This window comes from Lycium barbarum, chromosome 3 (assembly GCF_019175385.1).
Source record: "Lycium barbarum isolate Lr01 chromosome 3, ASM1917538v2, whole genome shotgun sequence".
Lineage (NCBI taxonomy): Eukaryota > Viridiplantae > Streptophyta > Magnoliopsida > Solanales > Solanaceae > Lycium > Lycium barbarum.
In genome coordinates, this window is record NC_083339.1 from 119099440 (window position 1) to 119110972 (window position 11533).

The window sequence follows — 11533 nt, forward strand, 5'->3', positions numbered from 1 at the left end:
TTCTCCCTCTGAATCAATCTTTTACGTGCCATAATGGTTGAATTCCTATTAGTATCCATGATACAAGTCGAATCCTAGATATAGAAATAGAAGGTGGACCCCCTCTCCATCGAAAGAAATGAGATTATCTAGGATACACATTAAATATATTAACCAAATTTGCCCGACGTAGAGGCAATCAAGAAAGCCGCATAAGTGAATATATAACCTACAGAAAAGTGAGCTAATCCAACCAATCTTGCTTGTACAATGGAAAGGGCCACTGGTTTATCTCTCCAGCGAATCAAATTGGCCAAAGGTGTGCGTTCATGAGCCCATGCTAAAGTTTCAATCAATTCCTGCCATCCTTTGATGGTTCCATGCAGCCAGGTAGTACTCGAAAGTAGAACTATAAAAAAAAAAAAAAACTTTTAACTACGTTCCACAGTTTAAGTTTTTCCAGACAATACCCCTACAGAAACGGAGAAAACATGCATGCACACACCTTAAATACAACAGTTTAAACACAGAATGCGGAAATAATGCATAGAAATGAATGAAAAAATGGCAGCCTCTTCTGATGCTATAGTCAGCAATTTGCATTGGCGACGTCCCATTGAGGCAACCTTGCTCCAGAAAAGGCAGCTGCAACATCGACAAATTCTTCAACCTTGCTGGCTCCCCTCTGGTTCAGCCTTCTTATGATGAAACTTCACCACTATGCAGGTAATATTGTCAGCACTACCCCGAGTAAACGCAGTTTCCGTCAGCTTCCTAGCAGCTGCTTCTGGTTCTTCTTCTGCTTGTGCCAATGAAATAGCATCCTAGTGGAGGACAACAACATCAGCAACTAAGCTCAGAAACAACAATGTATAACGAGAGAAGGGAGGAAGAAGCCAGTTTAGAAGTTTAGGCTTTGAGTGCTGACAACAGTGAAAGCAATCTTCCAGGATGCTGGGATATCCTAAATATCTTCAAGCCACGTTCCAGCGGAAGGAGGACAGGAAGGCAGGAAGAGCGAAACTCGGAGAGAAAAAGAGGAGGGAAGGAAGAAAACTGAAAGCAAAGCAAGCATGCGTACATGCACAGGACTTACCTCATTTGGCACAACATCCCAGAGTCCATCACTGGCAAGCACGAGTAGTTCTAGTTCCTCATCAATCTCTTGATCCTGAAACATATTGAGAGATGATAAATGACTTTCCATAAATATCAAATGCCTTCCAAGGCTCCAACTCTTTTGTTTCACAAGCCTTCCAACTTAGCAGGCCCTACACCCCTCTACCATCCCATAACCCAATTTGGTTGATAGTTCAACTCTTTTAAATACTACATCGTTCTTTGGTAACTTTACTAGGACTATACTGTCAAAACGGGAGTGTCAACTACTAGCCTTGGCAACTGACAAAGATTTCAGAGATGTGGAAATATCAGTTTTTATTAATAGTTCATAAGGAAGCAGCTGGTTCTATAGCCAAACAAAGGAAAAAGAATATGTTACGCACAATCCAAGTAGTTAAGTCCTCGTTAAATAGGAATGTAATGAAGTTAAAAACATCTTTCTGTTTTAACCAAATAAGTATAACGCCTAACTCGCACACACAGGGCTTTAGCCACAACAGCGACGCTAGATGTACTTGTTCATGAAATGAAAGTGTAAGGTGTAAGTGGCATACACTTTCCCAGTTATCTAAAACTCAACAATCCCTAGAGCACATGCACTGACCAGCAGCTCATTTAGGCTTTCAATGCATGCCAGTGTAGTAGGAAAACAAAAATATTGAAACACGCTGTGACTGCTTGGAGGTAGGCCCGCAGGTCTTGCCAGATGGAATAGGACATCCTAAGCCAATTGCCCAACAATTTTATTTTATTTTAGTTTTTTGCTTTTTTGGTCGGGTGAGGGAGCTAAGAGCCTGTTTGGATGAGCTTAAAATAAGCAGCTTATAAGCTGTTTTCAGCTTATAAGCTGCTTTAGATGAGCTAAGCCAAATGGGCCCAATTATTTTTTTGGGCTTATTTTATGCACAAAATGGCGTTAAGCTGGTCAGCCAAACACTCAAAAAAGCTGAAAACAGCTTATAAGCAACTTATAAGCCAATCCAAACGGGCTCTAAGTAGTGCAGGTCCTCCAACCACTAAGACTTTCATAGTTACACATCTAAGCAAAAAATAGAGTATAGCTAAATCTACCTGGATCTCAGGTTCAGCAACAACAAATTGCTTCAACATGCGGTTGCCAAAAGCACGTGACATCGCTAATACACCTCCAACTCTCCAGGTACCTGATAATACAGAAACAGAAAGCATAAATGGCATATAACCGAGGTACCCTTCACGGAGGTCACACCAAAATTCGTAACCAAATAAGACAGCACTAAGGGTCCATTCACCTAATAAGACATTCACTAAATGTGAGAACATCAGGTCTAATGCTTAGAAGAACAGATTGGATTTAATCTAGCAGTAAATAGGGTTTTCTGAAAAAACAAATATTTCGTTAGATGGATGCAAGTGGACATTACCACATAGGCAAAACATCAATTTTCAGATGGGCATCTCCTCAACTCCCATGCGCTAAACATTTCATAACTGTAGCATGCACACATGCAACCACATTTGAATACAAGAATTACTTGATTCTCACATGATCCGTGCCTCTTTGCCCTATCTACCCCAAACGGAATGGAAAGAATAAACTGGAGAGCACAGAAAAATTCAAGCCTAAGATTATGAAAACAATGAAGTCTCCTCCACCAGCCTCTTCATTCCAAGAAAATGAATAGTTCATTAGATGGATTCAACTGGACATTACCATACAGGCAAAGCAGCTATTTCCAGATGGACAACTCCTCCACTCTCCTGCACTGAACATCTCATAATTATAGCATGCACTACCACACTTTAACACAATTACAAGAGTAACTCGACTCCCAGTCCCAGATGACATATAATGCTCTACCCAATCTACCACCTACAGAATGTTAAGAAGAAACTGGAGGACTACCAAAAATTCAAGCCAAATTTTATGACAACAATGAAGTCTCCTTCCTTTAGCTTTTCTTCGATCCTTCATAGTTTGCATAGTTTGCAGACATTTCAAACCTCTAATTACATCCACAAAGCCTAAAAATCTTCCCTTTGACAACTGTCTGCACCACAGTGATAGTACATCAATGCGAAACAATGGAGCAAATGCAAGCTGAATCTTTGAATTAGATTAATAATTTATGACTGCAACACTCTCTTTTAAAGCATCAGAAAAATCATTAAGATGTTCCATTCCTGACAACCCACAAGATGAAACTTTTAATTAACAGGCAAGCAAACCCAATTTGAGCAATATTTTATAGGCAGAGAAAATTCCTCACCAGCCCACATTACAACACCTCCGGCACTTTCAATTCTCCTCCGCTCATCAGTTCTGTTGGGCTTATGATCCTCGGAAAGAGCAATTGCTGTCAAGCATCAAATTGAATTAATTAAGCGTCTAGCCAAGGTGCATAGTTGCTCGAGATTGTATGCTACAATATGACAAGTGAGGGATAATAAACGATAAACTATATAATATGAGAGATATATTACCATACAAAATACAGCATATGACATAAGAGAATGGTAAAGTTTTCAGGAGGCCGGTGGATACCTAATATTTATTGCTTCAGTTTAAAGCTATAATATAAGTCACATTATACTATCGTAAAAAAGGAAAAATGTAAGTAATTCTATTCGATTGCTTAGTCGTTATCTGGTTTTACATTGTATGCCTGCTTTAGAGGACACATAATTTGGCGTTTATAGAAATCACATAATATAGCCAGCCCGCCAGCATCCCATTTTTAGATGAAGCATAGATACTATACATTAATAAAAGAATCATCCCTCACCCCCTGGTGGCTGCTGAAACTATCTGCCACTATTTCTATTCTCAAATTCCAGATCCTTTTAAGCCATTATGAATCTGATGTTACCTTTTCCGCTCTTTGATATTATAGTCCGTGAATCTCCAACATTGGCAACATAGAGATGGTTACCAACTAGAACTGCTGTTGAAGCAGTGGAACCATCATCTCGGAAAGTATCTTTTTCAGAGTCCAAGAAGTCCATATCTGTTTGTTGATACGTTTCACCTGCAATATGACGAAAGTAATCCATAAATCCTCACCAGTGTTAGAATTCAAAAAAGAGAAATATAGACAGAGAGAGGAGAGAGAAGTTTCCAAGTTTCAGTATTCTTCAACTAATTTGTTGTTCAAGTACATCGCCCTTGCCATGATCATGCACTACACACTTCAGATGTTTTATGGAAGCACAAACATGTCACTTTGATATGTCCGCTTCAATGGACAGATACATTTCCAGTCCATCGAGAAAGCACAAAACTGGAGATTCAAATTACGCATCCATAAGACAACATATGAAACTCACTTATGGCCAACTTGGTGTTCGTTGAAAACTCTGGATGTTTCATTAGATTCTGAAAGAGATTTCCCTTCAGAAACTCAGCTGCTCGGGAACCACCATGGCCTGCAGTAACATGACATGATTAAAAAAAGTCAAAATCCATCTCTCTCAAGACAGAAATAAAGAGCAATGAAAACACACACAAAAAAAAAAAGGAAAAATGCTTATTCTACCTAGTCTGCAGAAATGTACAAGTTTAACAACCAATCGTCTAAAAAAGAGCCAAAGTTGTCACACGACCATATAAAATATTTGAGACTACTAAAAGTGGTCATCAGTTACAACGATGGAATACAAAACATACAGTTTTTAGACTGGAAAACTGTTTAGCAAGCTGCCAAGTAAGAGCAATTGAATAGCTGAAGCTAAATGGGAAATCAATTCAGTCTTTCAGAAACCCCACGTAGAGGTCATGATTACTCTTTCGCTGAGGACTCCGCCTCCACTGGAAAAAAGTTAAAAGCAAATAGATTGAGGGATATGTGATTTTAGAAGGAGTACAAACTCTCCCTAGTTTGAGGTTCTATTAATTCCATGCCAGTAGAGCATCCTCTCTTTTTAACTGTACATAGCATTTGCATTACAACCACAGTTTGATGTTGCTTTTGATTTTGTATGGTTTTATTTTTGGACGACAACAAGATCATAAATATGGATTTTGATTTGTTATATAAGAACAAGTTCCGTGTGTTAAAAGAATTGTTTTCAGAAAAAGAGTAAAAACAATAGCTGCTTGTTTTCGAAATAAAACTAACTGTTTTCAGTAAAAATAGCTATTTGGTCTGTAAATCAAACGGACCCTACATTCACTGGTTCATGCAAACAATAGTTCACTGACACGTAATCATGCAGACACTAAGCTACTAGGAAAAGAGTAAAAACAATAGCTGTTTGGTTTCGAAATAAAACTAACTGTTTTCAGGAAAAATAGCTACATGGTCTGTAAATTAAACGGACCCTGCATCACTAGTTCATGCAAACAATAGTTCACTGGCACGTCATCATTTTTTTTTATGACATGGGAACCCACAGCCGCTACCCTTTGGGTGCGCACAGGGTAAACCTAGCTCCTGTGCAATAGCTCGCAAACCACACAAGAGAGGTAAACCTAGCTCCTGTGCAATAGCTCGCAAACCACAAAGGAGAGGTAACCCGTACTAGGCAAGCCCCGTGCGACGAGCTCGACCCAGAAGGCAAATCCCCTGCTGTCGTTGGCAGGGGTTTCGAACCCGAGACCTCCATTATGAAAGCCCCATGCTCAACCAACTGAGCCACCCTTGCGGGTTCACTGGCACGTAATCATGCAGACACTAACCTACTAATATAAAGACGAAGCATAACAAATACAAGCTTCAAGCCAGAAGATTCACAAGGCTTGAATTATCATTCATCATTTAAATCCTAAATCACACTCCAAGCTGAAAAATGAATTGGCAAGTTCTAACCATCAAATATCCCAAATAAGCAAACTATTTGTCCATCAACTTTGGAAGTTTTGATGTCATAAAAATCCTCCATGGTGGCTCTTTTTCCTCTAAAGCTTGAATAACCACAACTGAGCCGTCCATCTTCACTGCCAAGGAGGAAAGGAGAACAATAAGCATGACGTTTTATTCAAAAGAATTTTGACAAGTATGAGCTGCTCATAGCAAAATAGAAATGAACATCACTGTACATGTATGGTAAACACCGTGATAAAAGTGAAATCTGTATTCTGTCAACTCACCATGAACAACATATATATTTCATCATTGTGTATAGCACTCACCTAGTTAAGCCCAAAACCTTTATCGACATCATCCCTTTGTATGGCAAGGGAAAAGAAACAAGTGCAAGGAGAAAAAGTTCACTCTCAGACAATCATCACTATTAGAAGCAGTTAGATACTTTTTCACCGAATTAGGAGTTCAAATAATAAAACTCAGCATACAAAAGCTTGTTAATTTAAGATGCGCAGATCAGATATTCTCTATCACCAAGGCAATCTTCTAATTAGTTTTTATCCCTAAGTTCTTACTGATTTCTGACAATAGTCTACTGGAACTTAAAAAAATTGGTACATCTCAAAAAACATAAGAATGACTCATAAACCATCTGTTCTTCCATCATAAGTAGAATATGATGTTTCACTGTTCATAAAATGTTACGTCGTGCAATTGTACTCCGGAAGAGTCAGTTATGAGCCAAAAGCCGAGAACTTATGCTAGAACGGAAAAGACAAGGTAAACAAGGAAGCAGCCTTTTTAGTGGTCTAGTTCAGGAAACTGATGAAAGCGAGAGAATTACTAAACTTTAGGATATCAATTCTCCACACTCACCCCCTACCCTGTGGTCACTTCTTTACTCTTTGGGGCATCGACTGCAAGCTAATATCTAACTCGGAAAACACAGGTCTTGTTAGCTAATTTACATGCGGGGATACATGTTAAAGGACACTACTTATTGGACAAGGGCTGCAGACTCGTCCCCTTAGATATCTGGATGATTAAGTCAAACTTTGTGTCTACATATCACAGCAACAAGACATCAAGAGGAACAAAGTCGCAAAGCTTCCTGGAGCTTATCAGTACCCAGCAGGGCAAAGTATGTGCCTTACTGCCTACATAAGCTAGGTGGACACTAAATGGAAACTACTAAGAATACTTTGCGTTTTGCATGAGAAATCTATGATCCATGAACGCTCCATTAGGTAAAACTATTATTGGTTATCTTGCAATACATATCTCATGAATGAAAACATCAAAACGAGAACAATTGGGGTCTGGGGAGGGTAGGATGTACGCAGACCTTACCCCAACCTTTGTGGGGTAGAGAGGCTGTTTCCGACTATACTCTGCCAAAATGTTGCCGCACCTGTGTCGGATTCTCCAAAAATACACTAGTTTCGAGTATCCGACACGCACGCATCGACATTTTTGAAGAGTCTGAGCAACTTAGGTTTCCAATAACCCCCGGCACAATGAGGCATAACATAACTCATGGATATAATATTACAATAGTCTGGAAAACTAGACAACAATGTACATGTGCTTAAAATGAATCACCTCTTCCACCCTCCGCTAGCGTAACCACCACTATCATCCTTCTCCAGTGAAACATCAACAACAGGTCCACCTTTAGCACTTGCACCAGTATCCACCATCATCGTTCTCCTCGCTGTATATAGACTATTCCAACAATAACTTACGCTACCAGTTGCGTTCCAACTTTTAACAAGTTTGATAAATTGCCTTTGCTCAATGTTTCTATCAATACGCGCAACTCGATAAACCACAAACTTCACGCAGCTATTGCATAACATCTAATTTTGATATCCCACATTGACTGCCTGAATTTAAACCTGAAAACAAAACCAACAACTACGATCATCAGATAATCAATTAACAAATTTAAGAACAAAACATACCTAAAAAAATAAAATTCAAAACTCAAGCTAGGTTAAAAATACAGTCTTTGTAGATTTACTGCATTATTTTTATCCCTTATTATATATAACAATTGTTTCATAAATATAAGCTATAAATTACCGCTTCTATATCTTTAACAGCTGCACATTAAATTAAACATTTAATGTAACTACAAGTAGACGGATAATTATACCATTTCCACATATTCTTAGCGAATTAAATACAGTTAGGGCAAAATTTATACCATCTCCACTTTAATTCCTACTCAAGAGGATCAGATTTTTTTTTTTAAAACAAAAAAAAAAAAAAACACGATAGATCTGATCTCACAATCAAAAGAGTAGATATAAAAATCAATCTTTATTCGACCGATTTCATCAAAAATTGAATATAAACAGATCGATCTCTGTAAATCGGAATCGAATGATAAAAATAAAATAAAAAATAGTAAAAAGCAAACACAGAAGATCGTAGAATATTCACCGAATCAGCTTCAACTTTTTTCTCGATCCATTAATTAATTAAAAAAAAAAAAAGTTAACCAAGCAATTAAATTAAAAAGGGAGATAAACCTAAGTCTTTTTTGAGCTTTCTGGATTGCAGAAAGCTGAAAAAAGAAGAATCTGGAAACCCTAAAAATTGAGAGAGAAAAGTGAAATGATGATTTTGATAATAATAATAATAATAATGAGGAGTGTGTGTATACATACGTATGAGTAAATGAGTGAATTTATGTTTATGTTGTTGTGAAGAAGAGAGACTTAGTGAGAAGGAGAGAGTGGCAACGTGGCGTTACACATGCATCCTTTTTAGTACATGTTATAAGCCACTGCCCTTTGGACCCACTTTTTATTGAACACAACGTCAGATCCCATAGATTTATTTTTATTTAATTTATTTTGCATTTGACGAGCTTACGTGGAAACGATGCAACTTGGTACTTCTACTTCCATAGTGCCATGCCGCTTTCTGTATAGGACTTACTGAAATGCAATCTGAATAATCCTTTGTCTCAATTTAGGCTGTTACCATTTGATTTTTTTTTTTTAATATTAGTCGTAATTTAGACATAAACTCCATCTTATGAGGTGGTTCATATTATCGGTCTCAAGCGCGCATAAAGTAAGAGGATCGAAGGTCAACCAGAAACAATCTCTCTATCCCATAAAAGTAAGGATAAGGTTGCGTACATCTTAGCCTTCTCCAGATCCTATTTGTAAAATTATATTGAGTTTGTTATTAAATTTTTAAGTTTTTGAAATAAGATTTTTGGATCATTTTGTAATGATAGGAGTATATATACACCACTTTTTTAATAAGGGGTATATCTGCTCTAAATCGCAAAGTGAGGGGTATATTTGCACCTTTCCCCTTTATTTAATGAAAGAGATGGTCCGCGAAGGCAATAAATGTTAGTATTGGGGAGGTAAAGAAAGCAGTTTTCTCAATGTGTCCAACAAAAGCACTGGGGATTGATGGTATGACTCCTTTGTTCTTTCAAAAATACTGGTCAATTATATCAGATGAAGTGTATAGAGCTGTAAGGTGCTTCTTTCAAATAGGATCTTTGCTACCATTGTGGAATAAGACCCTAATTACATTGATCCCAGAGTGTTGTAAAGCGCCAAAGTCAGTAATTCAATTTAGACCAATCAGTATTTGTACCACGTTTTATAAAATTGTTGCAAAGATATTGGCGAATAGAATGAAGCCTCTCTTAAAACATGTCATCTCCCTAAACCAAGCAGCATTTGTGAGCGATCGACGAATCATTGACAATGTTGTCCTAGCACACGAATTCATGAGTCTAGTGGGAAATAAGAGGAAAGGAAAGAAAAAAATTCAAGGCTATTAAGTTAGACATGTCAAAAGCATACGATCGGGTAGAATGAAGCTATGCGAAACAAATGATAATTCATATGGGTTTTCATGAAAAATTTGTGGGATGGATAATGGAATGTCTTTCCTCTATATCATTCTCATTTAACTTGAACGGTGAAATAAGAGATAATGTAATTCTATCAAGAGAGTTAAGGCAAGGTGACCCCCTTTCACCGTATTTCTTTGTCTTTTGTGCATAAGGATTGTCTATGTTGTTGAAACAGGCTGAGGAGCAGAATATTTTAACTGGATCAAAATTGGCAAGAAATGGACCGTCTGTTTCTCACTTATTGTTTGTGGACGACTCATTAATATTTTGTGAAGTTACAACACAAAGTGCAATTGAAGTTCAGAGGATTCTGCAGGTCTATGCAAGATGTTCAGGACAACTAATTAACACGGAAAAATCTGCAATATTCTTTACTACGAACACCGAAAGGCAAGAGAAGGAGGAGATTTGTGGTATTTTGGGAAATATGCAAATATGCACTACAGGAATGTATTTGGGTCTACCCGTAGTGAGAGGAAGATTTTTTTTTTTTAAAAAAAAAAAAAGATGCCAACTTTTATTAAGGATAGAGTGCGCGCAAAAATTAAAGGTTGGAAGGAGTGTTGTTTGAGCCCTGCAGGAAAAGAAATATTGTTGCAATCAGTTTTCGCTATACCCACATATGCTTTGACTTGTTTCAGAATGCTAGAAGGTTTATGTAGAGAAATCATGTCCTTATTCAATAGATTTTGGTGGGGACAAGGAAATTGCATATCGAGAAATGGGAAAGACTTTGTGATTCTAAAAGAAAGGGAGGCCTTGGATTCCGAGATTTAAAAGCCTTCAATATGACATTATTAGCAAAAACGGCCTGGAGAGTTTTGAAAAATCCAGATTCTTTAATGGCCCAAGTGCTGAAAAGCAAATATTTTCCTGATTGTCCATTTATGAGTGCTGAAGCAAAAAGAAATTCGACATGAATTGGGAGGAGCTTGATGTGGGGAAAAGAACTTTTAAAAAAGGGGTGTAAGATGGAATACAACTAATGGCGAGTCAGTGAAGGTGTGGACAGATCCATGGATTTCTAAGGACAACAATTTCCATCCTATTACTGCAAATCGTAATAAAGGTCAAGATTTGATAGTTGCTGATCCAATTGATCGTGTAACGTCAACTTGGAACTTAAATATGCTTAATGAATTATTTTGCGAAGATGACATAAGTGTTATCCTTTCAATTGCATTGCCTCGATCAGGAAGGAATGATGATAGGCTATTATGGCATGTTACAAAATCAGGAATTTATGAAGTGAGGTCAGGATACCACCTTGCAAAATCTATTATGCACACTCAAGAGGGAAGAAATGTTAGAATTGAACCGAGTAGTCAGTTCTTTCCCAAAGCCTTTTGGTTAAACTTGTGGAAAATGAATATTAAAAATAAGTTAAAACATTTCTTGAGGAGGTGTTTGATTAATGTCTTACATGTTAAAAGTTTGCTCACCAAGAGGCTACATGTAGGGTGTGTGGTTTAGAAGAAGAAACAATTGAACATATGTTTTTCTCGCTGCCCCCGATCCCTAGCTGTTTGGAAAATGAGCCCAGTGTTATGGTCTGATATTCACTTTATTGATAACTTTGCTCACTAGTGGTATAATTTATTTGTCAATGTTAAATAATTTCCTGAATCAGTGAACCTTTTGAATCTATCAATGCATATAATGTGGTTTATTTGGAAAGCAAGAAATAGTTGGTCCTTTAATAGTGAAATGTGGAATGCTTCTAATGTTGTGTCACAAGCGTTACTTGATTATC

At 37.5% G+C, this 11533-nt stretch overlaps 1 protein-coding gene across 5 annotated transcripts; it reads right to left on the minus strand.

Annotated features, from left to right (window-relative positions):
* Nucleotides 1-224: 224 nt before the first annotated feature.
* Nucleotides 225-8695, minus strand: LOC132632041 (probable protein phosphatase 2C 76). Of its 5 annotated transcripts, XR_009579231.1 has the most exons (10): nucleotides 8334-8491; nucleotides 7488-7783; nucleotides 5889-6016; nucleotides 4408-4506; nucleotides 3951-4109; nucleotides 3351-3437; nucleotides 2173-2264; nucleotides 1076-1150; nucleotides 485-803; nucleotides 225-388 (listed from the first exon to the last, which is right to left on the minus strand). XR_009579231.1 is itself a non-coding variant. In XM_060347834.1 (9 exons), the coding sequence occupies exons 2-9, from the start codon at nucleotides 7742-7744 to the stop codon at nucleotides 645-647; spliced, it is 1056 nt and encodes a 351-aa protein (XP_060203817.1). In that variant the 5' UTR covers nucleotides 7745-7783; nucleotides 8561-8695; the 3' UTR covers nucleotides 392-644. The 5 variants fall into 5 exon arrangements, 4 of the variants coding, with proteins under 4 accessions (XP_060203817.1, XP_060203818.1, XP_060203815.1 ...); XM_060347834.1 differs by lacking the exons at nucleotides 225-388; nucleotides 8334-8491 and adding an exon at nucleotides 8561-8695 and having other exon boundaries at nucleotides 392-803; XM_060347835.1 differs by lacking the exon at nucleotides 225-388 and having other exon boundaries at nucleotides 392-803; nucleotides 8423-8561.
* Nucleotides 8696-11533: the final 2838 nt, after the last annotated feature.

Bases quoted from the DNA above. Each gene is read 5' to 3' on its own strand.
- LOC132632041 (XM_060347834.1), bottom strand. From the start codon at position 7,744: ATGTTATGCAATAGCTGCGTGAAGTTTGTGGTTTATCGAGTTGCGCGT. The intron at 3,438-3,950 runs GTAACATCAGAT...GATGCTTGACAG, and splicing joins AATATCAAAGAGCGGAAAAG to CAATTGCTCTTTCCGAGGAT. The intron at 2,265-3,350 runs GTGAGGAATTTT...CTGTATTATCAG, and splicing joins AGGTGTTGTAATGTGGGCTG to GTACCTGGAGAGTTGGAGGT.